The sequence below is a fragment of the Balaenoptera ricei genome, chromosome 15, assembly GCF_028023285.1.
Source record: "Balaenoptera ricei isolate mBalRic1 chromosome 15, mBalRic1.hap2, whole genome shotgun sequence".
NCBI lineage: Eukaryota > Metazoa > Chordata > Mammalia > Artiodactyla > Balaenopteridae > Balaenoptera > Balaenoptera ricei.
Genome location: NC_082653.1, coordinates 18895823 through 18921716, shown reverse-complemented (window position 1 = coordinate 18921716; position 25894 = coordinate 18895823). Strand labels below are relative to the sequence as shown.

At 59.4% G+C, this 25894-nt stretch overlaps 2 protein-coding genes across 6 annotated transcripts; one reads left to right on the top strand and one right to left on the bottom strand.

Annotated features, from left to right (window-relative positions):
- Positions 1 to 112: 112 nt before the first annotated feature.
- Positions 113 to 16949, top strand: LPIN3 (lipin 3). 5 transcript variants are annotated; one of them, XM_059895762.1, is made up of 21 exons: positions 113 to 221; positions 3777 to 3917; positions 4008 to 4206; positions 5298 to 5393; positions 6344 to 6609; positions 6815 to 6898; positions 7424 to 7544; positions 7712 to 8054; positions 8954 to 9053; positions 9194 to 9354; positions 9754 to 9847; positions 9918 to 9987; positions 11605 to 11697; positions 11774 to 11820; positions 12544 to 12655; positions 13632 to 13780; positions 13977 to 14063; positions 14516 to 14668; positions 14884 to 14998; positions 15087 to 15190; positions 15383 to 16949. In XM_059895762.1, exons 3-21 carry the CDS (start codon positions 4015 to 4017, stop codon positions 15525 to 15527), a joined length of 2532 nt encoding a protein of 843 aa, XP_059751745.1. In that variant the 5' UTR covers positions 113 to 221; positions 3777 to 3917; positions 4008 to 4014; the 3' UTR covers positions 15528 to 16949. The 5 variants fall into 5 exon arrangements, with proteins under 5 accessions (XP_059751745.1, XP_059751744.1, XP_059751748.1 ...); XM_059895761.1 differs by lacking the exon at positions 3777 to 3917; XM_059895764.1 differs by lacking the exon at positions 3777 to 3917 and having other exon boundaries at positions 114 to 173.
- On the bottom strand, positions 16329 to 22608 carry EMILIN3 (elastin microfibril interfacer 3). Its single transcript, XM_059895766.1, has 4 exons — positions 22377 to 22608; positions 20973 to 21095; positions 19578 to 19801; positions 16329 to 19315 (listed from the first exon to the last, which is right to left on the bottom strand). Exons 1-4 carry the CDS (start codon positions 22541 to 22543, stop codon positions 17529 to 17531), a joined length of 2301 nt encoding a protein of 766 aa, XP_059751749.1. The 5' UTR covers positions 22544 to 22608; the 3' UTR covers positions 16329 to 17528.
- Between the last annotated feature and the right edge of the window lie 3286 nt (positions 22609 to 25894).

Here is a 25894-nt window from a genome sequence, read left to right as displayed (position 1 = left end):
GACTGGGCGGGGGCGGGATCTCTTTGGGGGGTGGAGTCTAGACGGATTGGGACTTGCAGAGGCCGCCCTTGGCTCGTGGAAGGGGCGGAACCGGGATCTCACCCAGTCCTAGAGGAGCCGGAAGTGCCTAGTGAGTGCGGGGCCGAAAACACCTGCTGATCCTGTGCACTCAGGTAGAAGCGGCAGCTCCGGGGCCCGGAGTCCGGTGGGCAGCTCCTCAGGTAGGGTCCAACTAGAGCCAGAGATGAGGTACCCCTCCCCCGCCCCACCCTGCCCCGCCCATCTGTCCTGCCATCTGACCCTCATTCCTTCCCGTTCCCGGGCCTGAGGGGCCGGCTTCACTTCATCCCTCTCCCCGATCCAGGGGCTGCGGGGGCCCCCCGGACATCCAGAATGTGGGATCGGGAGAGAATAAGATGTAAAAACCTCTCAGGGGAAAAGTTTCACCCCAACTTCCCTCCAGACTAACTGAGTCACCTTGGGGAAGACACCCACCCTCTCTGGTACTGAGTGTCCTCAGTTGCAAAACAGGGTCTGACCCTTGCCCGCCTGCCCTAAGACTGAGCAGGTCAGATGAAGTAGCCGTGAAGGCTACTGGGGATCCTGGGTGGAGCTGTCTCCCTTCCCTGTGGTCCTACACGGAGAGCCACATCCCCACCCCTCCCCGAATCTGGGAGCCCAGAAAGGCTGAGGGTTGACAACCAGGGCAGCTTGTTCTGGCTTTCCTGTGGTGGGATTGTGTGCAGGCCTGGGAGGCATGTGGATGTTCCCAGAGTAGGCTCTGAGGCCTGGGCACCTCTTGAGGCCCTCCTGGAGCAAACAGCGGGGCCACCATCATGCAGGACCTTGAATGCCAAGTTAAGAAGTCTAAACTCTCAACTCAGGGCAGGGGCAGTGCATTGAAGTCTGACCTGTCGTGCCCTCAGGACCAGCCCGGATGAGTGGGGCTGTCACGGTTCCAAAAACTATGCTGCTGCTGCTAGGTGGCGTGGGTGGGCATTTACTGCATGCTACTGCTTTACACGAATTATGTCATGAATTCCTCATGCATCCCTTATGTTATCTCCATTCCAGAGGCCGAAAATGAGGCTCAGAGAGGTGAAGTGACTTGCACAGGGTCACAACTAGTAAGTGTCAGGGAGGGGATTAGAATCCAGACAGTCTCGTGCCTTAACCACAGTGCCTGCTGTCACCCAGGATCTGGGCATTGGTCATAAAGCCTTGACCTAGGCACCTGGAGGAGAAAGGCGGGGCCAGATGAGCAGGAAATTGGGGAATAGGACTCAGAGGGCTTGGGAGGGAGGGGTACCCATGAGTCCTGAGAGGAATTCAGCTGACCAGGTTCCCCAGGGGAAGATGAAGTGTTTGATTTTAGACATGTTAGTTTGGGGGTGAAGGGTGGTATAGGGGAGCCAAGAGGAGCTCTCCTCCATCTGGAGCAGACCAAGGAGGCAGAGCTGGTCCTGGGGGCAGGAGATGCCTTCAGGGATGGGTGCAGGTAGCGGAGAGGAGCCCAGGGCTTGGCTCACAGGAGTCCCCCTCCCTCTCCACAATGCTAAGCAGGCAGAGATGGGGGCATCCACTCATGGGGCGGGAGGAGCAAGGAGAGGAATGAATTCTAGGCTCCCATGACGTTAGAGCTGAGAAGGTCTAAGAAATCCAGGCCTCGTTTCATAGAAGGGGAAACTGAGGTCAGCAAGTTACTTGCCCGAGAGTACTCCATGGGTGGATCAGAGTAGGACCCAGGTGCCCCCAGGTACTCCCTTTGCCATTCAGCTCTTTCTGCTATTTCAGTGGCTCTCAACTGGGGGCAATTTTGTCCAGCAGGGGACATTTGACAAAGTTTAGAGACAATTTGGTTGTCACAGCTGGAGGTAGGGTGCTACCTGGCATCTAGTGGGTAGACTAGGAATGCTGCTAAATGTCTTACAACACTCCCGCCAACCCTGCAACAAAGAATTATCCAGCCCCAAGCAGCAGGGGTGGCGAAGCTGAGAAGCTCAGTAGTAGATGGATCTGAGCCTGTCTCCTCTGCCCCCTCCCCATCCACCCACCCACCACCTGCACTTTAGCTCTCAGCAGAGCAGATAACTCAGACTTGGGCTGCCAGCTGGGCAGAACTTTGCCCCCACTCCCGGTGTGCCCCTCCCATGCATGCTTCTTTATCTTCCTGGAAGCTTCTGGAGTCTTCTCTGCTTTTCCTGGGCACAGTGGTCTAGAGCCCTGCCTACCACATGTCTCTCCTTGTCAGTCGGTCTGTCTCCCCAGACCCATATTCAGACTTTGGTGTTAGGGACAGAGAAACCAAAGTGGGAGTTTTCACCTATCACATAGCAGGTGCCTTGCAGATAAAAGATGTATTCAATTTGAGTGACATTTTCGGGGTCCAAAGAGTTTCATTTTTTATCCCAAATGTTCACTTTAGCAAATCTCACAGGACCTTATGTTTGTGAAGCTCTCCGTTTCTAACCAGCTCCCAGGTGATGCTGGGCCCTGGACCACATTCTGAGTGTCGAGGCATTACAGGGCTGTGCAGAGGTGGGCTGGGGGCTGGGCGGCCCTCTCTGCCGACAACGGTGGTGTGGTTTGGGGACCATGGAGGGGAAGGAGCCATGGTATGGAATCAGGAAACCAGGATATGAGTCATCACTCCCTCCCCCCATCTATGGCCTGTTAGCTTCATAAGGTTTGGATAAGTCACTTGACTTTTTTGAAGGGTGATCTTGCGTGGCAGGCAGACCTCCAGGGGTTCTGATGCAAGGTCAGAGGGAAGTGCCCTGTGGAGCTGGGATGGTTTTGGGTCCTGGCAGCCAGAAGGGCATAGGCCACTGGCGAGGCCAGCAGGGAAGGGGCGATGAGCTGAAGCTGGCGGGGCGGGCACCATGCCAGGGTAGAGGTGGCTCTCATTATGGCCCTGGCTCTTCTCTGTGGCTGCTACAGCTCCTGCCTCTGGCTCACCCAGCTCTGCCTGGTGTGGGAGAGCTGGAGGGACCAGTCTGGCTGGGGGAAGAAGGAACAGCTTTGATGGGCCAGGGGCCAGCCCAAGGCCTGAATGTGGGTCTGAGGAGTAGGGGTCGGGGGCTGAGAACTATGTCCTAGAGACACTGGGGTCAGGTTGTAGCCATGGACGGGCTTCCCACATGTCCCAGGGAGACTGGGAAGAATTTTGGAGTTTGGGCCTTAAATTTTGTAGTTTGGGCCCAGCTATAGGGGGTGCCCTACTGCAAGCATCTGAGAGCTGGGCAGAGCCTTAGGTACCTGGGGTACCCCCACCCCTGGTCCCCCACAAATTAGCCACAATAGCCCAGCAAGGTCCCTTCCAACTCCTAGGACCAGGAGGCAGCAAGACAGCTGAACCCATTTCTCAGATGGAAAAACTGAGGCTCCCTCCTCCCCACTTCTGGAAAGAGATCAGCCTTCAGGACTGTCACCTGTTACCCAGAAGGGCCCTGGGCCTGATCTATCATGAGGCTGCCCCTCACTGCACCCCAGGGAGGGGTGCCTGTCCCCACAGTTGGGCCATCCCAGTGGTTCACACCGAGGGCTCTGCAATCACACAGGCCTGTATGCGAACCCTGGCTCCTCTCTTGGCTAGTGGTGAGGCCGTGGGCAAGTCACTCCACCTCTGGCTTGTCTGTAAACAGGGATAATGAAACATGCTCGGCCAGCCTGGCAGGTTGTTGTAAAGATGAAATGAGCCGCGGTCATTATCATTACTCATGGCATTTAGAGGCTCACAGCGCCCCATGGCCTTACCTGGTGCCCTGATTTGACAGATGTGGGCAGCAGCCCTTGGAGAAGGGAGGCAGCCGTCCAAGAGCCCCACGGCCGGTGGGGATTAGAGCCCACGTCTCCAGGCGCACCTCCCACCCCATCACTGCTGCCCCTCTGCAGAGGCGCCCCGAGGACCACACGCTGTAAGCCTGGGGTCCCAGGGGTCAGGCTGCAGAGCCCCGTACGGAGGGCGGTGGCCAGGCCTTGGTCCCAGCGCCGCCTCCCTTTACCAGCACAGCCATGAACTACGTGGGGCAGCTGGCGGAGACTGTGTTTGGGACGGTGAAGGGGCTGTACCAGGGCCTGAACCCGGCCACGCTGACCGGGGGCATCGATGTGCTGGTGGTGAGGCAGGCGGACGGCTCCTTCCGGTGCTCGCCCTTCCACGTGCGCTTCGGCAAGCTGGGCGTCCTGCGCTCACGGGAGAAGGTGGTGAGTGATGGCGGTAGAGGGACCTCTGCAGGGCGCGCTCAGGAAGCCGGGGTAGTCACTGCAGTCCCAGGACACGAACCAGACCTCCCTGGGGCAGGGATGTGTCCTCTGGACAGGCTTCCCTTCCTTTGTATTTTCTTGGAAGGTTTTGGGTTGGTTTGGGGGTTTTGGTCCAGGAGGGCCCCTATTTTCCCCTGGAAGCAGCACAGCGGGGCAGCCTTCTGTACTGGGGCCATCAGACCTGGCTCCAGCTTCCTGAGACCTTACCTGTGTGTTCCTGGTAAGTCACTTCACTTGAACAAATTGATACACTCTCATTACCTGGTGATTAAATAAGAGATGATAACACTGTCCCAGGGCGAGGCATGGGGGTGATACTCAAAAATTACCTCCTCACTCTTAGGAAACCGGCACTGTCTTCATGGGGCTCAGGTGAACGTGACAGATTTTTGTTAGCACTGAGTTCTGGTGTGTGAATAGAGGTTTGGTGGGCCCAAACCCCCTTCACACTGGGGTGACTGTGAATCTTCCAGAATCCTAATGGGAGAGTGTAACCTTGCGGGAGACAGTATAGCTAAGTGGTTAAGAGCTTGTGTTGTGGATTCAGACCTTCTGGGTTCATAGTAATTCCCAGAGAATTACTTAACCCCTCTGAGCCTCAGTTTCCTCATCTATAAAGTGGGGATAATGATGGGAGGTACTGCCAGGGGTTGCTGTGAAGATGGTCTATGTAACACACTGGACAAAGTGCCCAGGAAAGGGTCATTCTTACTGTTGTTCATGTTACCCACAAATGTTCGGGCACTCTCCTGCGGGTTGGGGACACACAGTGACAAGACTGGATCGTGTTCTTGTTCTTATGGGCTGTGGGAGAGAGAGGAACACAGAAACCAAGCATAAACAAGAATACTGAGATGGTGAGCAGAGACCCTCAGAGTCTCCCCGAGGTCTGGGGGGAGAGAGTTCCAGAAAGTGCAGTGCTGGGGCAGCAGGGAGCCTGTGTCTCCAGGACCAGCTGGGAGTCCAGTGGACTGAAGCATGGGAGTAAGATCCGACGGTGGGGACCCCCATCCCACCACGCCCCATTACAGGTAGACATCGAGATCAATGGGGAGCCAGTGGACTTGCACATGAAGCTAGGGGACAGCGGGGAGGCCTTCTTCATCCAGGAGCTGGAGAGCGATGTGGTAAGTGCCTCTGGGCCTGCCTGGCCCTGTCTCTTCACTAGTGCTCCCTCCAGGCGGGGCCTGGGGATTTGTCACTGTCCCCACCGTGGGGAGGACCCCATAGGCGAGGGTCTGAGGCAGGGGCATCAGGATGTGCTGGTGGACCCTGGGGAGGGATGGGGGCGATGGGGGCAGGAAGGGCTGGCGCTTCTTTTGGGGAAGTTTTCTCAGAAGAGGACACTTGAGCTGGGCCCCTGAAGGGGGAAAAGGAGGCCCTCCCTGGGCAACTTGGAGAGGAGGAGGGTGCCGAGCAATGGCCGGGACTGGAAAGCGTAAGATGGCTTGTTGTGGATCTGGTGCCGGCTCGGGGCGGCTGGAACATGGACGTGTGGGAGCAGGGAAGGAGCAGAGGGGTGTTTGCAGAAGGGAGGCAGGGCCCAGCAGAAGCCAGTAGGGGTGTTTAAAGTTTTGACAAACTTTAATTGAGCCCCTACTGTACTGTATGCCAGACACCGCAGTAGACCTGGATGAGGGGTGACCCCTGCCAAAAAAGAAGGTTCCCAGACTAGCCTGGGAGACAGACATGTAAACAACAGATGAAAGAACTATTTGGTTATTGCAGCGAAGGGGGTTGGAACTGAGGCTGAAAAAAGTCAGGGCAAGCTTCCTGGAGGAGGTGACACCTGGCTGAGTCTTAAAAGGGGAAGTAGGTGTCTGCTGTGGTAGATGTGGGCAGGGGAGATGAGAGGCTGATGCCCAGGTTTCTGTCTGGACTGTGTGGTTGCCGTGGGCTGCCAGAGGTGCAGGCACCCCTGGGATTGGGGCCGCTTTATCTCTGTTAGGGAATTTTGAGGCCAGCAACAGTTACAAGGCCATGCTACCGCTGGCTCTGTCCAGCCTCCAGGCCTGTTTTCCTGCCGCCTGTCCCCAAGCTGCAGACCCCTCAGCCCTGCCCCTGGTCTGCTCCACAGGAAGACATGCCTCCCCACCTGTGCACATCACCCATCCCTTGGGGGGGCCTGTCTGGGTTCCCTTCGGACTCCCAGCTGGGCACAGCCAGCGAGCCTGAGGCCAGCATCGTGGGCACAGCCTCCACGGGGTGGAAGAAGAAGCGTCGCAGGAGGAAACCCAGGCGGAAGGAGGACACGGTGGCAGCCGATTCTAGTTCGGAGGAGCTGGAGGCAGGCACTGGGAGTGAGCTATCCCTGCTGGAAGAGCCGAGGCCGGAGCCCCCAGGGTATGTAGGGGGTTGAGGGTGTAGGAATGCCACTTGGGGTTCAAGCACAGTGTCCTCTGCTGATGCTGTGTGACCCTGGGCAAGGTCCTTGACCTCTCTGGCCTTTAGTTGCTTTGCTTCATCAAGCCCCTGATGTCCAGGCTTCCATGCCCTGCCCAGGTTGCCTGTCCTATCAGTGACCATTTATTTCCCTGTGGTCCCGCAGCAGTGTCCAGCCAGAAGGAGAGTCCTCACCGCAGCCGAAAGACACCTACCCCTACTCCGATGGAGAGTGGCCCCCCCAGGCCAGGTGAGAGTCCAGGTGGGCTACAGGCAGAGACTCAAAGCCAAGGTCTCAGAGGGGCCTCCATTTACATTTTTCTGATGAATAATGACATAGAACATATTTATTGTGTTTACCAGCCATTTGTATGTCTTTTCAGTAAAGTGTTGACATTCAAGTCTTTTGCCCATTTTTTTTTATTGTGGTAGAATACACATAACATAAAATTTACCATTTGAAAGGGCACAATTCAGTGGCATTTAGTATATTCACAATGTTGTACGACCATCACCCCTTATCCAATTCCACAACTTTTTCATCACCCTTAGTGGAAACCCTACACCCATTAAGAAGTCACAACCTTGCCCATTGTTTCGTTTTGTTTTGTTTTTTCTACTGGATTGCCTTCTTGTTGATTTATAGGAGTTCCTTATGCATTCTGGATCCAACACTGGCATAAATACGTGTTGCAGAAAAAATTTTCCCAGGCCAAGGAGGGCGGCAGGGGGTGGCAGGCTGGCTTGGGGGCCTCTGAGTTCTTGCTTCCTGCAGCCTCTCAACGGGTGGGCTAACATCCCCCAAGAGTGACTCGGAGCTGGAGCTGCGGACCCCCGAACCCATCCCCTTGAGAGCTGAGTCCCACATGCAGTGGGCCTGGGGGAGGCTGCCTAAGGTGAGTTCCCCTGTGTCAACCCTCCATCCTTACCTTTCAGGGGCTCCGTGGCCCCTGCGGGTCAGGACTGGAGTGACTTGAGACTTGGGCCACCTCCCTGAGGCCTTGTGGGGTGTGGGGGGCAGGCCCTGCACCGCCCCTGTCTTCCCCCGTTTGTTTGATTGAAGGTGGGCAAAGCTGAGTGGCCCGAGTCCTCAGTGGTCCCTGATGGCAGCTCCAAGACAGCCTCTCCACCTCAGGGGGCGCCCAGCACCCCCTCTGCCTCTCTGGTTGGCGTGGACCCTTCGGGAATTCCAATCCTGCAAACAGGGCCTGGCACCGACCTTCTTCACCCTGACACGGAGGTGCCTGCTCTGGTGGGTCCCCCTCTCCAACCCCCTGAGAGAGAGGAAACCAAGACTCAGAGTTCCGGGGATGTGGGCCTCCCTCCTCCCTCTGAGTCGTGGAGCTGGGCTGCTTTGGAGGCCCCTGCTTGCACAGGGCAGCCAGAGGGGATCTCCAGGAGGAAAGGTGAGTGATGGCTGGACCCCTCCCACTGCTTCCCTGGCCTCATGTTATCCCCTGGGTGGACTCTGGAATTTCAAGCATGTTTGAGCACCTACTGTGTTCCGAGCACTGTTTCTGGCTCCGGCCCTCATGGGACTCACAGTCCAGAGGGGCAGACAGATGACAGACACATAACAGGAAGAGCATGATGTTGGGGGGGTGGGACGCAGGACAGAATCATTGGTTGGGACGGGGGCTATTTAAATCATGTGGCCAGGGATGGCCTCTCTGCGCAGGTGATGCCTGAGCTGAGACGTGGGCCATAAAGATCCAGCCAAGTGAGGACCAGGGGAAGAGAATTCTAGGCAGAGGGAACAGCAAGGCCATGAGGAGGGAGAGAGGTTTCATGTCTAGGAACTGAGGCAGGTGGTGTGTCTTGAGCGAGGCCAGGGAGAGGGTTGGGAGGGGAAGCTGGCACCTGTGCTATCCAGATGGGTAGTTACTGGCTATATGTGGCTATTTAAAATTATATTTAAATGAATTAAAATTAAATAACACTTGGAGGACTTCCCTGGCGGTCCAGTGGTTAAGACTCCGTACCTCCACTGCAAGGGGTGCGGGTGCGATCCCTTGCTGGGGAACTAAGATCCCATATGCCACACGGCGTGGCGAAAAGAAAAAGAAGAATTAAGTAACACTTAAAATTCTATTTTTCCATCACACCACATTTTAAGTATGCCCAATAGCCTTGTGTGGCCAGCAGCTACCCTACTGGACAGTGCAGACATAGGACTTTTCTAGCACTGCAGGAAGTTCTACTGGACGGTGCCACCTTAAGGCGTTCAAAGGCAGGGGGACGCACACTGATCACAACAGTAGTCCTCACGGGTTAGGTCTACAGATGTCCCCTCCTCTGCTCTCAGGCTCCCTGAAGAGAAGCCAGCACCTGGGCCCCAGTGAAATCTACCTGGATGACTTGCCCTCCCTGGATTCTGAGAATGCAGCCCTTTACTTCCCCCAGAGGTACCTGGGTTCTGGACACCAGGGTGTCCTGGAATTGGGGCCTGTGGGGCTAGGAATCGGCTATCAGGGGCCTGGGAGGGCTCCAGCCCCTCCTCCCAGCCTCCTTGTATTCATGTCGCTATTGGCCCCTTTGTCCCCAGCGACTGTGGGCGGGGGGCCAGGAAGTGGAGTGAAACCGGAAGCCAAAAGTCTCTGGGAGGCTGCAACCCTGAGCGGGAGCCAGAGCCCGCTCCGGACACAGCGGACACAGTAGTGCTGTCCCTCTCTGGGGGCCTGGCTGACAGCGGAGACATCTCTGTGGGTATGCTCAACTGTGGCCCCCACCCCTCCAAGGACTGAGCCCAGGGGACGGGAGAAGAGAGGGAAGACCCCGGGGCGGGGGTGGGGGTAGCAGAGGTGTGCATGAGTCTGGGGTTTGTGGAGCCCACCCTCGGCCAGCAAGCGCTGGGCATCTCCAAGACCCCATGAAGCAAATGCTGAGTCATGCTAAGCTGTGACTTATCCTGTGAATCCAGGATGGCTAGTGCCTGGGGTGGGACCATCAGGTGCCAAAACCCCAGGTAGCAAGGAGCCCTGCTAAGTCGAAGACCCAAGTTGCAGGAGGCCTGAGCAGCAGAGGTGGGGCAGCTGGGAGGGGCGGGGGCAACGGGTCACGTGGGATGTGCTGGCCTCACCCCTCGCTCTCTGCCTCTGTGCCCAGAGAAGTTCAACCAGCACATCGTCTCCTACCAGGACCTCGCCCAAAACCCCGGCCTCCTGGACGACCCGAACCTGGTGGTGAAGATCAATGAGAAGTGGGTACCAGGGCTGGGCGGCTGGATCGCCCCGCCCTCCACGGCCCTAACACCCTTTCTGTCTCTCTAGGCATTATAACTGGGCTGTAGCCGCCTCCATGATCCTCTCCCTGCAAGCCTTCCAGAGAAACTTGCCCAAGGTAATGGTTATAGCACCCCTGGGCCTCCTGGGGGACGTGGCCATAGCCTTGGGGTCGGGGGCCCTTGGCAAGGAACTGGAGGGTGGGCAGAGATGGGCCTGGGGCTGCAGGACCCACTCTGAGAGAAGAGACACAGGTCCTCTGAAGCCTTGCCCCAGGCTGTGTGGACGAAGCACCCCCCTGCTTCCCTTGTTTCCTGGCATGGCTGAATCCATTTGGATTGGATTTAGACTTTACTTCAAAGGAATTCAGGACAAACCAGAGGCAACAGGGACATGCCTTCAACAGGAGGTTTTTGGACCTGCGAGACAGTCTTGGGACATGGAGGTCCTACCCCTCACTTTCTTCTGAGACCCTCTCCAGGCTGGGCTGCAGGGGCTTGCTTTATCAGCACACAGTTATTGAGTACCTACTGTGTGCCAGGCCCAGACTGGGGACAGTCATGCCCTCATAGGAAGACAGTTAATGAAAGACTCAGCCAAATGAATATAAAATTCAACTGTGAGTACTGGGAAGGAGAGGTCTGGGGTGCTTTGAGAACCTCCAACAGGGGGTTTGCTGAGCAAGTGCCCACCGGGTAGAGGTCTGAAGGATGAGTAGGCAAGGGGTGGGGAACAGCATGTGCAGATGCTCAGAGGTGGGAAGGAGCAGCCTCTATAGTCCCTCCCAGAACCTCTATCCTGTGCAGGGCTGGCCTGCACCTGCCCCTTCTGCCCCTCTGGGAGCCATTCAGTGCCCCACCCTGGTCTGGCCCATCATTATTGGCTTGGCTTGCCCAAAGAACATTACTCACCTGATGTTGACAGCTGGTGCCTCCCTTTGGTGATGCCCAGCTCTGTCCTCTGGCTGGCTCTGGGTTTGAGCAAGGACCCAGAGCTTGTGGGAAGAGAGAGGGTCCCCCCATGCCTGCCTTTCCTCACCTTACCCAGACAGACCCACCACCTAGGGGAAACTCCCCCAGCCTGTTCCCAGCGCCAGTGGACACCCTGGCTGTTTTCCTCCTGACGTGTTCTCCATTCTGTGTTTGCAGGAAGCTGATATGTCTCCTAGGTGGGCCTGGGCCCTCCCTGGGTTTATCTAGCACAAATCTAATCAGAATTTTTCACAGGGTCATGTTGTCCCCACCAGACAATGACGGTAACAAGCAGAGAGGGAGGCTGTTCACGGGCTAGATCACTGACCTTAGGAATTGCCCATGTTGGTCTTGGAGGTTGAGGGTGGTACTGACTAGAGACTGTCCCTGCCACCAGTTGGTGGCATCATGCAGGGAGACCCAGATCTTGAGAAACTCCCAAAGCGCTGCCTTTAGCTACTGGAGTAGGGAGACTGATCCACAAGATCTGGAGGCCAGGCCAAGGCTGGGCTAGAGCTGGAGGGGTCAGGGCTGGGGTGGAGTGGAGGCAGGCAGAAGTGGCCCTTGTTCTCCCATGCTTATCTCCTTGAATCAGTGCTCAGAATCCCAAGATGGGGGTGAGTATGCTTCTTTAGCCTCCAGACGTTGATAGCACCTTGCTGTAGGGTCAGCCCCAGACTCTGGGCCCATGGGGGCCCCAAGGGCAATGTAAGGTGGGTTTGTGTGGTACAGGAAAAAATGCCATGGCCTTCATCTGCCCGCAGAGCACCGTGGACAAGCTGGAGAAGGAAAAGATGCCCCGGAAGGGAGGGCGGTGGTGGTTTTCCTGGCGCTGCAGGGACTTTCCGGCCAAGAAGGTGGGTGGTCATGTCCACAGGGCGGGGCCGACACAGGCAGGAGGCGGGGTTCACTAGATGGATATTCTCCCCACAGTGCAGTGACCAGAGGGAGAAAACCACAGCGCGGCAGCAGCAGCTGGGGTGAGCTGGATCTCCTGCCTGGGGCTCTGCAGCTGGAGCTCAGCCTGGGAAAGATCACTGTGGGAGCGGGGGTGGAGCCAGAACCCCTCCCCTGCCATGGGTCTTTGTCACTCTGCAATCACTTCTACACCTCTTCTTTCTCCTGGGACATGTCCCCATGTCACAGATGGGAAAACCTAGATACACCGAAGTTCTCACAGCCGGGAAGTGGCAGGGCTGGAATGGGTACCCAGACTCCCGGCCCAGACAAAGGGCTACCATACGAAGGTGGAGTAGGGCTTCCTCTTTCCACCAGGGGCCAGCTGACCTTGCTTCCTTTTTTCACGTCTGAAGTGACCCAGAATGTCCAAGGCTGGGTGGGGGGTGATCAAGCACGGACTGACTGCCTCCCACAGCAGGTGGGATTGGCTATGATGCAATTCTAGATTTTTCTGGTACACATCCCCAAAGCAGGTTCCAGCATCCTGGCTATGGAGAGCAGTCTGGGGGCTGGGCGCCCCGGGTCTCTGCTCCAGCTCTGCAGTCACCGTTCTGGGTGTAGACTACTGGCCTATATCCTGATGTCTGCTGCCACCCCCAAAATGGGTGGCATCTAGAGGGAGGGGTCCTTAGAGGGGCAGGGACGAGCAGCAGACTCCTTGAGGCCTGGGTGAGGGGTGGGCATCTACCAAGGAGTGAAGGCCTTGGCTGGGGGAAGTGGCTCAAGAGCCGGGCTGCCCACAGGGAGAAGACCGAAGCCCCGAGCAGTGAGGACGATGCCCCCTCCCCGCCCCTCTCGCCTCCGGCCCACACTCCTGCCTACAAGAAGTCCCTCCGCCTCTCCTCCAATCAGATTGTAAGTGTGTGCAGGTGTGGGAGTGGCGGGCCTGAGATGATTGTGTTCCCGAGGCCCTCAGGGCCCGGCTGAGGAACGGCTTGTGTTCAGCAAAGCCCAGAATCCATCTCTGTGGCAGCCCCCTGCCAGCCTCTGCTTGCGTCATCCGGGGACAGCTTTCTGTGCCGCTTCTTCACGTGCCAGCCCATTCTCTGTTGGATGTTCTCGCTAGAAAAGCCCCCTCTTATGTCATCTTAAAATGCCTACCTGCGGTGGGTTGGCTGGCTCTGGTCTGCCTTTGGGAGCTACAGGAACCAAACAGCTGATGACAGCCTCTCAGATTCTGGCAACCCCAGGCCCCCAAGTCACACCTTTGAGTAACTGTGGCTCCTGTAATGTTTTCTTCCTGAGTGGAACTCTGTGGTCAGAGAGGTGCCCAGGAGAGTCTGGCACACCTGATACAGAGTGGCTGCCCTCTGTGTGGTTCCCTGGGGCTCACACCCAACTCGGGGTCAGCCAGGTCACAGGCTGTGGCTAAGAGCTGCCCTGATCCTTATCTTTGGACCAAGGACAGGGCTAGGTCTCTCTTTGGGGGGGATGTCCCAGGTACCCTAGCCCCAGGCAGGAGGCTGCCTGTGGAGATCCCCACAGGGCCCCCTCTGTGGAGTGGGGTGTCCCTCTGCCCAGAGCAGTGCTGGCCCCAAGGCTGACCTGAGAAACCTGGACAGGGTCATGGGCCAGGCTTGGTCCGTGAGCCCCATCTCAAAGCTCCTATGCCTGGAGCTTTGCAGGCCCCACCAGCACCCCTCACTTCCTCCTTGCAGCCACCTTCTGCCCACATGGCTGTCTCTGATGAACTCAGGAAGGTTCTTGAGTTGGGAGGAACAGCAGAAAGAGAGGCCCGTGGAGATGGAAGGCCACAGTTCTGGGGGGGGAGGCGGTGGGCGGACAGCGTCCAGCTGAGGCAGCTCACAGTTCCCCCCTTGCCTGGTCTCAGCGGCGCCTGAACCTGCAAGAAGGTGCCAACAATGTGGTCTTCAGCGTGACCACCCAGTACCAGGGCACCTGCCGCTGTAGGGCCACCATCTACCTGTGGAAATGGGATGACAGGGTGATCATCTCAGACATTGATGGCACCATCACCAAGTGAGACCCGGTCGGCTGTGGAGGGGGAGAGGGAGGGCCTGGGGACTTGCCTCCCTCTGTGCTGGGGGGTGGGGGGGACAGGGAGAGAGGCCCTCCCCTCCCAATGGGCCATCCTGGGACGGGGGCAGGGCCACACCCACAGAGCAGGAGGGCCATGTGGGGCTGCCTTGGCGTGACTGTTACTCTGTGGGTCTAGGTCGGATGCCTTGGGCCACATTCTGCCCCAGCTGGGGAAAGACTGGACACATCAGGGCATCACTAGGCTCTACCACAAAATCCACCTGTGAGTGCCTGCACTGGGCTGGGGTGGGACCCCAGGGAGGGAGTGACAAGATGTCTTAGAATGGCCTGGCCTCAGCCCCAGGAAGCCAGGCTTGGGGACCCACAGGGAAGGAGACCAGGGCAGGTCCCTGGCATGCTGAGACCTACTGGTCCTCAGTTCTCCTGTGAAAGACTTGTCTCTTGGGGCTGTGGTCGGGCTCTGAGTCTAGCTGCTGGCCTTCCTGCTGTAGGCAAAGCCTACAGACTTGCCCGAGTCCTCACCTATCCTGGTCCACCTGGGCCTCAAGACTCTGTGCACGCTTCTTCTACCTCTCAGGCCTGGCTCAGCTCTTCTCCTAAGTCCCCTCCTTGCAGAGGCGCCAGGGTTGGGCTGAGCTGGCCGAAGCCCAGAAGGCGAGATGGGGATGGCTGGTCTCTGACGGCTCTGTGCTACCCCTTTGTCCCGCCCCCCAGAAATGGGTACAAGTTCCTGTACTGCTCGGCACGGGCCATCGGCATGGCTGACCTCACCAAGGGGTACCTGCAGTGGGTGAACGAGCGGGGCTGTGGCCTCCCCAAGGGCCCCATCCTGCTGTCTCCCAGCAGCCTCTTCTCCGCCCTGCACAGGTAACCACCCCGCATAGGTAACCTCCCCACGGAATGTGAGCCCACAGCCCAGCGGGGGGTTGCACAGGCCCACTGCCAGCCCAGCCCAGCCCAGGCTGGGCCAGCATCAGGCCTCGCTCAGGTGTCCACTGGGTCAGACCCTGTAGCACTGTCACCTCACCCTGCCGCCCTCTGGTCGCTAACCCCTTCCCTGCCCATGGCCCCGACTGCCGCAGGGAGGTGATTGAGAAGAAGCCGGAGGTGTTCAAGATTGCCTGCCTGAGTGACATACAGCAGCTCTTTCTGCCCCAGGAACAGCCCTTCTATGCCGCCTTTGGGAACAGGCCCAATGTGAGTGTCCCCTCCATGGCGGGGGTGAGGAGCCTGAGCCACCTTCTCCACACCTCCCAGCCCACCGACCCCTCCTTGTCTCCTGTAGGATGTCACTGCCTACCGGCAGGTCGGCCTGCCTACATCCCGCATCTTCACAGTCAACCCCCGGGGAGAGCTCAGCCAGGAGCTCATGAGGAATCACAAGTCCACGTGAGGCCAAACCCTGCCACGTGCCTACACACCCCAGCCTCTCCCTGGGACCCAGTGCCACCCCACCCCACCCCTGCCAGGGACCCCCTCCCCGGTCCAGGGCTCCCAGGCAGGATGCAAGGTCTCCACCTGCTGTGATGGGGCCGAAGCCCGACAGGAGCTGAGGCTCACTCCAGCACCTCCTGCCCGTAGGTACGAACGGCTCGGCGAGGTGGTTGAACTCCTCTTCCCACCTGTGGCCCGTGGCCCCAGCACAGACTTGGCCAACCCTGAATACAGCAACTTCTGCTACTGGCGGGAGCCACTGGCCCCTGTGGACCTCGACGCCTTGGCCTGAACGAGCCCTGGCTGCTCCCCAGAACTGTGTGTCCCAGGGCATGGGGGTTGGAAGTTGGATGCTGCAGGGCCAACCCACTGAAGGGGAGGAGGGGGCTGCGGGCTAGTTGTGGCCTCTCCTGTCCCCTGCCTTTACCAGCTGAGCCGTGCTACAGGCCTCAGCGTGGCCCTGCCCTGTAGCCATTAAGTGACTGGGTCCTTGCAGGGTTCTCCATACCCTTGATATCTGTCCCGGTCACCCTGGGACCCTGCCTCAACTCCTGATAGGACAGAGACAAGAGGGAAGCCCCTATGAGGCTTGAGACCTGTGAGCCCAGGAAAGGGTTGGTGGCAGCCAACAATCAGGGAAGAAATTTTCCCCCGGCCCACTTCGGGGAGCCTGGACCGTACCCTCTGAAGCTAGACCCTACATAGCCCTGGCCCCTTCCCATAGCTCTGGAGCCAGACATCACTGCTCTCCCACGCTGGTGCCCTGATATCTCAGCACATCCCAACCCCAGATACTCTAGGGCCCCTCCAACATCTGGGAAGCGGGGATCCCAGGGCAGTGCCAGGGCTGAGGGGGTGTGGCTCCCATTTGGCTTAGTACACACCCAGCTGCCATCCCTGCCCCTCCCCATACCTCCACTGAGGACACAGCCCCAAACCCTGCCAGGACAGGTGCCTGGCCTCCCCCAGCCTTTGCCAGTCATTCCACTGCCCACACAGCTGCTGAGTAAGCTCCTGCCCGAGGAGCTGTGGGAAGCAGGGCTGACACCCCACCGCAGCCTTCCCGCCTACTGCCTTTGGGGAAGAAAGTTCCTTTAGACAGGCTAAAAGCTTTAATCCAGGCCTGCCCTCCCCCAACAGCACCAAAGTGGAGGGCAGAACACCAAATGTCAGGAACCCAGAAGGTGGGGCTGCAGGGACCTGCAAAACAGCACGGAAGGGCCCGAGCTGCCGTGGGGAAGCTGAGGCTGGGAGCCTCAGCAGGGATGGGCCTCTGGGGCGTACACGGGCCAGACGAACGCTTGTGTCCTCATGTTTTCATACCTGAATTTCTCACCACTTTGTGAACATCCGGGCAGGGCTGGGGTTTTCCAAGGATGTTGGAAACTAGGCCTGGAGCCCTTTCCCTCCAGCTGTGGCCTCCTGCCCAGGGTCTGGCCTCATTCAGGCCATGATGTACATGAGGGCCGCCCTTTGGAGAGAGGCCCTAACATGGGGTGGGGGGAGATTCTCCCCCAAGTGGAAAGGAGAGGATCATGTGGGGACCACAGTACCCCAAAAACATCTTTGGGGAGGGGAAGGAAAAGGATAAATTACAGTGGGAGGCATGTCCAAACAGATCACTTGGACCCCATCCTTTCCTCCGGGAATCCACGGCTGCCTAAGCCCTCACCTTGGGAGGGAATCAAAAGGAATAAAGAGAACTCTCCACTGAGTCCTTGTGTTTCCATTCTGTCCTGAAGGACCTGTAGGGTGGTGGAAACCTCTGGTCCTTAGTTCAGAAACAGCATCCTTGAAGCTGCCAGGTGGGAGGACAGTGCCAGTGAGCACTACCTTCCCGAAGAAACCAAGCCCAGGTGGCTGAGAAGCCTAAGGGGACAGGGGGACCAGAAGCCTCTAAGGGCTTGGAGCTGTTGTCCATGGGCAAAGGGAGATGCAGAGAGACTGCTGTCTGAGAAGGGACCTGAAGGTCTGCACAGATGCTAACTGGTGTGTCTGCAGAACAGCAATTTACAGACCGTGGATGGTGCGGTCTCTTGGGGCCACCCCGGCCTGCAGGCACGACGTACTGGCCTTGACCGCGATCCTGAATTGCCCAGTTGGTGCAGCACCAAGCGTGGATACTGGTGCCTGGACAGTCAGGTGGAGCTGGACCAACACTGTTCCCTCAGGGCCCTCTGAGATGGCATCCGCGCTGGCCAGGGGAGGCTGGGAGGCACTGCTAGGCAAGGCTGGGCTCTGGGGGAGGGTGCCCAGGGTTGGCGGGATCTGGGGGTTGGCCTGTCCAGCCCACCTAGTCGGCCTGCCCTGCCCGGACCTGCTCGGCCAGCTGGGCCCGGCAGTCCAGCAGGTCATCCCGGAGGCGGGCAATGTCCTTTGCGTGCTGGGCCAGCGTGCGGTTCAGCTGGTCCACGTGGTCCCACAGGCCCTCCCTGGGCCCAAGGGACTCAGCCGCCAAGCTGTCCAGGCCCGCAGCCAGCAGGCCCAGCCTCCCACAGGTACCTTCCACTTGCGCCACCCTCTGGTCGAAGTGGCCCACCGCGAGCTGCAGTTCCTGGGCTGTGTCCTGGCAGCGGCTCAGCCCGCCAGCCACACTGGCCACGCCGGCCTTGAGTTGCTCCAGCTGCCCCCGCAGGCTCAGGACCTGCCTGTGGCCGGCCCGAAGCCACGAGCCTTGGCTGCTGACCTGCTCCTGGATGGCGTGGACCTCAGCCTCCACCTTGCGTTCCCGCTCATCCAGGGATGTGTTGGCGGCCAAGAGGGCATCAGAATACTGGCTGACAGAGTCACTGAGGCCCGTGAGTGACTTGCTCACAGAGTTCAGATTGACCTTGAGCAGGGTGATCTCGCCTTGGAGGGAGCCGCCCGTTGCTTCTGCCAGCTGCCCCTGGACCTCAGCCACGGTGCCATTGAGCTGCTGGAGCAGGGCCGCATGGCTGGCCACCTGGCGTAGGAGGGCCTCGCTCCGGCTCTGCCAGGCCTTCACTTCGGCCACGAGATTGTCCAGGATGGCTGAGGTGGTCCTAGGGGTACACGAGGCCTCCAGTGAAAGCAGCCGTTGTTCCAGCACGGCCAGCTCCGTCTGCACGAGGGGCCGAGCCGATCTGCCTGGAGGAGCGCTATCGTGGCTCGGCTCCCCAGCCAGCGTCAGCAGGCGTTCCTCCAGCCTCTGCACGCGCTCTTCCAGCGTGGTGTGGAAGCCACGCACACCCCAGCCCCCCTCCTCCATCCCCAGACAGCAGCCCCTGGCTCCACCCTCTGTGCCGTTGACGGTCTCCAAGCCCTCCAGCAGCCCATCCACGCCCCCCTCGAGCATGGCAGCAGAGAGCCGCGTGAGGTCATTCCCGTCGGGGGGGCTGTGGCCCCTCTGGGCCTCGGTCACTGCCTGCAGCTTCCTCTCGAGGCTGTCCACGCGGGTACTGATCAAGGCCAGCTGGCCACAGCAGCTGCCCCTGCCAGCCACGCCCAAGCCCTGCAGCCGGGTACCCAGCTGTGAGAGCTCCCGGCGCAGGGCCAGCTCCCGGCCATCCAGGCTCTGGTGCAGCCTCTGGCTGGCCGCCTGGCCCTCCTCCAACTGCTGCCGCACCTCCTGCACCCGTAGGTCGCACGCACTCTGGACACCCTGCAGCTTCTGCTCGAAGCCATCCAGCAGGCTCCCCCAGAGTCGGTGCAGCCGTCGGTCCACATACTCGTCCAGCAGCGCCAGGGAGGTGAGCGGAGACGGGGGGGCCTCCCGCAGCCGCTGCAGGTGAGCCTCGTGGCCGAGGGCCAGTCCATGCACCTCGTCCAGCAGCTGCACCTTGGTCCGGAGTGTGCTGCTCACCTCTGTCACCTTGCTCAGGATCTCATCCAGAGGAGGAGTGAGTGGTCCTCCAGCTCTGTCTCTGGGGTTCACAAACCCCTCGGGGATGACCCCGAAGCCCACAGGGGCAGCAGGAGCACTGGGGCCACCAGTCACCCTGTTGGGGTCTTCGTGGCTGGCCACCAGGCCCCTGAGGGTACCATATGCTTGTGCCAGGCGCTGGACATCACCCTCCAGGCGTTCCAGCCGTTCACCAAACAGCCCTGGGCCTTTCCTTCCTGGGAAAGAGGAGGAGAGAACCCCAGGGTCATCACTGGCCTGGCTCTCTCAGCTTGTCCTGTTGCCGGGCCACCTGAGAGGTTTTCTGGTCTGAGCCAACCTTGCTGGGTATGGTTCCCCCAGCTGTGGGAGGGGGCTCTGGGGGCTCACCCTCACGTCCAGCATGAGATGCACCCTCCCCAGCCCTGATTGGGCTCAGCCAGCTTGTGTCAGTCCCCAGAAACCGATCACCTTGGCGAGGGTCTCCATGGGCAGACTCACCGTGGGGGCTCGAGGCTGCTCTGCTAGAAGGAAGGGGCCTGGGGCCTGGGCCCACCTGCCCCGAGGGAACCTGGGGCTCAGGCTCCGGCTGAGGTGGGGTGGCCGCATGGTCCGTGAGATGCTCGGGGCAGCCTTCTCCAGCGAGGCCGGGGCAGCAACGCCAGGCGAGGTCCGTCACTGTCTTGTAGCCCACCTTGTATTTGGGTCTGAGCACTGTGCGGTACCTGGGCCAGGGGCGGGCAGAGGGCAGGGCTCTGTACCTGTGGGCTGAGGCTCCTGCCTCCTGGCGAGTGACCTTGCCCCCTGGCTGGGGTCCAGGGCCACTCCAGACATTGGCAGAAGGTCTAGATGTCTCCCAGCTTCACTACACCACCAGCATTTTTCCTTCTTCTGTGCTTAAGGTGACAGGCGGTGGGGTGGAAGTAGGCCTTGCGGAGGCTCAGAGATGCGTTAGGGGAGGGGGCAGGTAGAAGCCCTGCCCCATCTTGTTTGCTTGGGGACAGGCTAGTGGGAATTTAGCCTCAAGACTCCCAAGACCACTTGGACACCCTTTGGCTCATACTGCCATCAGAAATTCCACTCTGGCTTTGGGGGTACCTTGAAAACTTTTGACAAAACCCCTGCCCCTCCCTCTGGGTGGATGAGGGGTACAGCACTGGAGCTGGGGCAGGCAGCCCTTCACACTGCCTGGGGGCCACTCCCTACCTGGGGGCCACTTAGTTCTTTCCCCTCCTTCCTGGCCTACTCTGGGAATTCAGCTCTGGTCCTAGAAGCTGGCGGAATGGCACCTCTGATTTTGAGCACAGCGGGGAGGGCCCAGGGGTGCAGGGCAGCGCTCACCACATGTACTCCCTCCCCTGTTCAGCCGTGTACCTGTTTACCCACTGACACATGGGAATAAACAGGTCTGTTTTCAGGCACATGTTTGAACGTCTCCAAGTACAGACATGTGCATCACACCTGCATGCAACACGTCCTCACAGCCCACCTGTCTGGCTGAAGCCCCAGAAATCTGGCTTCCCTCCTCTCACCCTTGGCCTGCCTTCTCCACGGTCACCACAACCCTCCCTGAGTCTACCCAGGGATCAACCATTGCTGGTGTGACCCTCTGCTCTCCCCTGCCCCCAGCCACCCCCCCTTGCCTCTGCTGCTTCTTCCTTGCCTTGCGCTGCTTCTCCCCTGGGAGCCCTCCCCTGGGTCCCCTTGGGGGCTCCAACCGAGCCTGCCCTGGCTCGCCCCCCGGCCCCCTCCAAATGGCCTGTGTTGGGGCAGGGGTAGGCTCTTTGGAGTCCAAGGAGTTATAACCCTTGTGGAGCTGGCTGCTACCCTCAGCTGAAGGCAGGCCTGGGGCTTATGCCCAGGGATCCTGAGTCGGTGGGATGGGGGTGCACTCACGTGACTGTCCCGGGGCACTTGGGCCCCCATCCACACTGCCGGTATTCAGCCTTTATGTAGTTCTCCGCTCCCTCCTGTAGGACACAGGTCACATTCCTGTGTACAATGTAGGCACAGAGGGCCCTGCAGGGGGAAATGGCATCCTTGGAATATCTGGCCTGTGCCAGGCCCACTGAGGCTTCTACTCCTCCCCTCCCCAAGCTGTGGGCCTAGGAAGGAGACCAGACTCCCATCTCTCCTCTGCTCCTTCTTCTTGTTCCTGGGATCCAGAGCCCTTGGCCTGGGGTCCTGCCCCACTGCTGGTCTCTCCAATCCCAGCCTCGCCAGTGGGCTGGTCACTGGGCTAAGTAAGTGCTGTACTGAACCAGGAGGCCAGTGCAGCTGCCTCCCTGCCTGGGGAAGAGGCCCACCCTGGATTCCCCTCAAGAGCCTTGCCACACTCCCCACCCTCCTCCAACTCCTTCACTGGCTCTTAACTCCTCATCTCGGCATTGAAACTTCTGAGAGCCCAACATACTGCCTTTGAGACCACACTTCTCATGTTTCCTCCCGACTGACTCCTGGGAAAATACATCCCACCCTGTAATTTTCCCACCCCTGCCTTTGCTTCTGGTTGCTCCCTCTCAGATCACTTTTTGTACCACCTCCTCCAGGAAGCCTGCTCTGATGTGCCCAGGCCTACTGAGTGTCAGCCATGGGCTGGGTACACTCCTCCTATAATACCTCTCAAACTCAGCTAGAGTTCACATTCAGCTAGCACCCCAGGCAGAGGCCCTAACTCACCTGAAGCTACTAAAGATCAGAAGCTGAGGCAGGGGAGGACACAAGGGCTAGGGAGGCTGCTGCCTGGCATAAGCCGACCACCTGTGGACTGCTATTGGGCTCTGGAGCCACAACACGGGCCCAGGACCCAGGAGCCCCCACCGGCTCTCCGGCCCAGCTACGTTGGGCCTCCCAAAGGGTCGCAGGGGTCCAGGCTGAGCACGGGAGGGGTCGAGCCGCCGGGCGCACGGCCTCCATCTCCTACCTGGCGGGGCAGGGGAGAGATGAGAGGCCCTGGCACGGGATGGGGGTGGCCCCGCATGCTACGCGTCGCGGACCGCCCGCCCTCCCTCCTCTCCCTCCACCTGGTCCACAGCGCCCGGAGTCTGCACACAGCGCAGCTGGAAAATGTTACTTCGCTGGAAAGGTTTCCGCGGGCACTGCCAGTACCCCAGCCGCCGCGCCAGGCCCCGTCGGCTTCTTTTTCTTCGCCAGCCCCGCAGCCACCCGGAGCGTGCGGCGCCCGCCCGGGCGGGGGCTCGCCCTGGGGTGCCCGGGGCCCCCGCGCGCGACCGGGGCAGGTGGGAGCGCCGCCCGGGCCCATCCCTCTCGCTTCCCGCCCGCGGCGCGGCCCGCGCTTACTTGTGCGGCCCCGGGCGCAGCCGCGGGCGCCATCCCGTCGTGTAGAGGCTGTAGCGGGAGGCACCGGGCGGCGCGGGCCGCGCGAGGAGCGGGGTGCCCTTGGCCTGCGCCCCCGAGAGCAGCGCCGCGACGGCGCACAGCCAGACCGGCAGGCGGCGGCGACCCATCGCGGCCCCCGGGTCTCCACCTGGCCCCACGCGGGCCAGTGTGTCCCGCCGGGTGTGCGCCCGCCGCCCCGCCGCTCGCCCGCCCGGGTCCCGCCGCCGGTCGCGGCCCCCGGAGCTCGCTGGCCCGGCCGCCTGGCGCTTCGCGGCGGCTGCGTCCCGCCGAGTGGCCGGCGCTGCTCGCGCCTGGGGCCGCCGAGGGGAGGCGGGAGGCGGGCTCTGCGCGGATTAGCATAAACTTGGGGCCGCGTCGCTCTCCTCCGCCGGCCCCCTCTCCGCCGCCGGCCCCCCGCCCCAGCTCCGAGCTGACGCCCGAGGGGCCGCCTGCAAGCGAGAGGTTAAGAAGAGAGCAGCCCCGTGGTGGCAGGGGCGCAGGCCGTCGCGCCCCGGGAGGCCCCCCAAACACACCCATCCGCCGCTGTCTCCCGCGTGCACCCGGGCGAGAAGCAGAGCCAGAACCCTGGGGTCGGCCTGGACGCGGGGCCGTCTAAGAGCGCCCACCCGCGGGACACACTGCTCTTAAAAACCCGTGTGCGCCCGGGGACCGCGGTCCAGGGCTCTGAAGCTGAGATGACCGTGTTTGGGGACGCGCCAGCAACACCTTCGCAGCCACTTCCTTGGAATAGGCCCCGGATCGTCCCTGTTGGCTAGCTCTGCCTCCCCGCAGCGTCATTGTCCCGAGGTGCCCAGGACAACTGATAACTCTGCCTACCCCTCCTGGGACATCTTAACCCCTCTCTGCTCGCGAATCCTCCGCAACCCAGTCTGGTGGCCAGGCTGTCCTTCTGGTTTCCTGGTGGAGTGCATCTTATCTCTGTCTCTCTCAGGTCTCTGGCTGCACGGAGTCCTGAACGCGCGTCACCCCTCCAGCCCAGCCAAAGGTGCTCTGCTTCTCTTTGTGCAACTAAAGCTCTTAGCAGGCTGGGCTGCAGCACTGGCCCATTTTCAGCGTCTGGTCAAAGAAAACCTTTAGGTCTTTCTCACAAGGAGTTGCTGTTAAGTCAGGCTTCCTCCATATTTCCCTTGTGAAACTGACTCTTGGAACCCAAGAGTTGACCTTTACAGCCATCCTCGTTCAATGTCATCTTGTTGGCTTTCTAAGCTGCAAAAAGCCTTTTGAATCCTGCTTCTGTCCTCCAACAGACTGCCACGTCTTCCTGGCTTGGTCTCATCCACACAGGTGATCACAGCCACCTGTGTCTTTACCCAAGTAAAGATAGGTGTGCAGAAGGCACAGAACCTTGAGGCACACCTGGAGAGGCCTCTCTCCAACCGGACTTTGAGATGTGAATTCACACCCTTTGGGGAAAGCGATGCTATCAGTGGTGCTGGACTAGGGCAGATCTGAAGCCCACATCTGCGCCCCTGCCCTCTCCCAGCCATGCTGGCTCACGGGTCTTGGAGCAGGGGTGGAGCCGGCACACACCTGAGCCAAGCAGGCCAATTGTTCTCTCTCCTGGGCTTTGAAATTGAAACGCAGAGGCTGAGGGTGATCCGGCTTCCAGGTGGAGACTCTATTTGTTTCCTAGGGCTGCCGTAACAAATTACTACAAATATAGTGGCTTCAAACAACAGAAATTTATTCTTCCACAATCCTAGAGGCTAAAAGTCTGAAATCAAGGTGCCAGCAGGGCCACAGGGAAGATTCCTTCCTGGCCTCTTGCAGCTTCTGGTGGCTTCTGGCATCCTTGGCACTCTTTGGCTTGTAGCTGCATCTCCCAATGTCTGTTTCTGTCTTCACGTGGCCTTCTCTCTTGTCTCTACATGGCCTTCTTCACAAGGCCCTCATCTCTCTGTGTCTCTGGGTCCTCTCCTCCTACGAGGTCACCTGTCATTGAATTTAGGTCCCAGTCTAATCCAGTCTGACCTCATCTTAAGTAATTACATCTTCAGAGACCCTATTTCCAAATAAGGTCCTATTCTAAGGTTCTAGGTGGACATGGATCTTGCGGGAACGCCATTCAACCCACTACAGGGTCCCTGAGGGGTAGTGAGAGGACAGGCCAGGGCACCCTGTAGCCATAGCTCCGCGGGAGTTATAGGGAAGCTGAGGAAGAGAGCTTGCGGGAGGAGAATGGGGCAGAGTGGAGGGGCTATGTACTCAGGGGGAAGTACGGTGAGTTGCCATTTGGTGACTGGCTTCCTCTGTCTGCTTCCAATAACCCACTTCACTTGAGCCAGCTCCAGTGGGTTTCTGATCCCAGCAAATGATGCCTAAGACAGCCTTCATCCTCCGCCACAAATCCCCCCAATGTGCTCCAGACTTTAACAAAGATGTCCATCTCGCTGGGCAAGATACACAGTATCCATAACATGATCTTGATCTTGTAGCCACTGAATTTCTACTTCTCAGAAAGTGAGAGACATCTGAGTGGAAGATGAGTGGAGCCTGGCTCTTCCCCCTAGGCTGGGTTCTGACTGCCTGGCAGCACTGCCCATCTGGCTCTGGAAAAATCTCCCCACCTCCCTGCCCCAGAGCTCTGATCCTTTTCCAAGGGGTCCCACCCCTTCCTTTCACTCCCTTCCTCAACCCAGATGTGGGACCCACAACTCAGAGGGAGGAGGCTGGGCCTTGTCTGAACTTGGAAAAGCCCACATAACAAAGGGCCGAGAGGACAGATGGACCCTGCTTCCCCCTTCCCCAGGTGGTTGACATCAAACACCATGCTCCCTCTCTAACTGGAACAGTTTCGGGAGCCAGCACTGGGGCCACATCCTGGTAGGGGAGGAGGACATGGGTGGAGGAGATGATCGGGGTCTTGGCTGTATCCAGCCAGCGGCTGGGGTCCCCCCCACCACAGATGATGAGGCCACTTTGCATCTGCCAGACAGGAAACCTAGGGAGGCCAGAGGCAAGGGAGGAAGACAGATGGCTGTGTCCTCCCCCCACTCGGGCTGGAGTTTCCGCACCTGGATGGAGGTGGGCTGAGGGGCCACACACAGGATCAGGCTTTCTGTTCCCAGGGACGTGCACAGCCATATCCAGACGCAGCCTGTCTACCCCAGTCCACTTCCAGACACGTGCAGAAGCAGATTTTCCCAACTTTCCTTAGCCCCTGGTGACAGATGTGCCACCTCTCTCTCCAGGAAAAAATGGAGGATGCCATCAGGATGACAAGGTAAACCTGGACAGGAATGAGTGTAGTCTTGCATTTAGGGTTCAGGGGGGCGATCATAAGTGGGCACGTCTGCCAGACTCCGGAGCTTCCTTCCTTCTTCCACCGGCTCCCAGGGGCAGTAGGAAGAACTGCGTCCTAAGAGCAGAGAAGACAAGAGAATGGATCCCAGGAAGCTGCAGTGAGACAGATGGTGCGTTCACACATAGCTCCTGTGGAGCCTGGCATCCCATTGCCT